Here is a 1,591-nt window from a genome sequence, read left to right on the forward strand (position 1 = left end):
AGTAGAGCTTGGAGAAGCATTGAAGGGACTTGGCTGCAGATGGCCATTTTGACACTTCCAGTGTCACCTGCATTGCCACATGCATGAGCAGGTCACTAGGCTGCGTGGACATGTGCCCAATTTGCTGAAATGAGTCACTTTTGGGCCCATAATTGTAATAATTAGCCCTAGGCTATAAGTAGGAGTTTCTTTTTCATTTTGAGAATGGTAATATAGGTCTATATACCCATAGGTAAACTACAACTAAGTGTAGTTCCCTTTTAAAAAGAGTTACAGTTACAACCTTTGTATCTATCACTTGTTCCTACACATAATCTAAAACATCAAAGATATCTTTTGCCTGAATTATTAGATCATGTTTACACCAAAAGTAGAACAAAGCTAAACAATTCATCTTAAAATCTTGTAAATTGTTCTGCTTTTCTTCAAAACATCTCTTGTTCCTTTCTTCCCATGTTGTTCACCAAATGCAAGCAGGGATAATCTTCCATCTCTCTTCTTTCTGTGTTGCATTTCTACCTTGTTCCAGCATTGAGGAACCCTTTGATGTTCCTTGGTCTTACCAAGCTAAACTTCCTCAAGCTGATGAACATTTTCCATAATTGATCTGTCCACTTACAATGTAAAAAGAGATGGTTTACTGTCTCTGCCTGTTCTTTACAAAAAAAAGCATCTGGACCACAAATGAAACCCCCTCTTGTTCAATTCTCATGACCACAAATGAAACCCCCTCTTGTTCAAATTCTCATGAGTCAAAACTGCCTCCTTGGCTAGAAGCCATGTGAATCGGTTTACTTTATTAGAGATCTTAATCTTCCAAATCATTTTCCATGGCCAATCCTTTTCCTGAAATTCTGAGATATTGAGGTCCTTATATGCTGAGTTGACAGTGAATTTTCCAGATTTGTCCTTCTGCCATTCTAATCTGTCCACTTTTTCTACTGAGCTGGTAAAATCTGCCAAGTTAGCATAGAAGGAAGCAATAGTTTCCATTTCCCAATCATACAAGTACCTTCTATTCCATGCTTGTCCATTTCTCATTTCAGCTATTGTAGCCTGCTTGGTCTGGCATAGTGAATAGATATTAGAATATAGTCTACTCAATAGATCATTGCCGACCCATTTATCATTCTACAAGGAAACCCTCTGCCTTTTCCCAACCTTGAATCTGGTTCTAGTCTGCATAAGTGGCCATAGATTCCTGATTGCCCTCCACACTGTGCATTCATATGTTGTTGTGACCATGTTTGTCATCCATAGATCCTCCATACCATGTTTAGCACTAATCACACTCTTCCATAATATGTCTGTCACTTGTAAATTTCCAAAACCATTTCATCATCAAGCTCTGATTCTGTTTCTTGAGATTTCTAATTCCCAGACCTCCTTCCTTTTTGTTCAATGTCATTTCCCCCATTTAACCAGATGGAATTTCTTCTTGCCCTCGCTACCTTTCCACAAATAGTTTCTTCTCACCATGTCTAGTTTCTTGATCACACTAGCAAGCATAGGGAAATGGACATCATGTACGCTGGTGAGGCATCCAAAACACTATTCGCCAAAACCAGTCTTCTACCCATCGATAAATATC

At 38.8% G+C, this 1,591-nt stretch overlaps 1 protein-coding gene across 1 annotated transcript; it reads right to left on the reverse strand.

Moving 5' to 3' along the window:
* Nucleotides 1-519: 519 nt before the first annotated feature.
* On the reverse strand, nt 520-1,245 carry LOC124890347 (the record flags this gene model as incomplete). Its single annotated transcript, XM_047402200.1, has 3 exons — nt 1,162-1,245; nt 796-1,065; nt 520-650 (listed from the first exon to the last, which is right to left on the reverse strand). Coding segments are annotated over exons 1-3 (485 nt in total), but the record flags the coding sequence as incomplete, so codon positions are not given.
* Between the last annotated feature and the right edge of the window lie 346 nt (nt 1,246-1,591).

The sequence above is a fragment of the Capsicum annuum genome, unplaced genomic scaffold (genome assembly GCF_002878395.1).
Source record: "Capsicum annuum cultivar UCD-10X-F1 unplaced genomic scaffold, UCD10Xv1.1 ctg1607, whole genome shotgun sequence".
Classification (NCBI taxonomy): domain Eukaryota; kingdom Viridiplantae; phylum Streptophyta; class Magnoliopsida; order Solanales; family Solanaceae; genus Capsicum; species Capsicum annuum.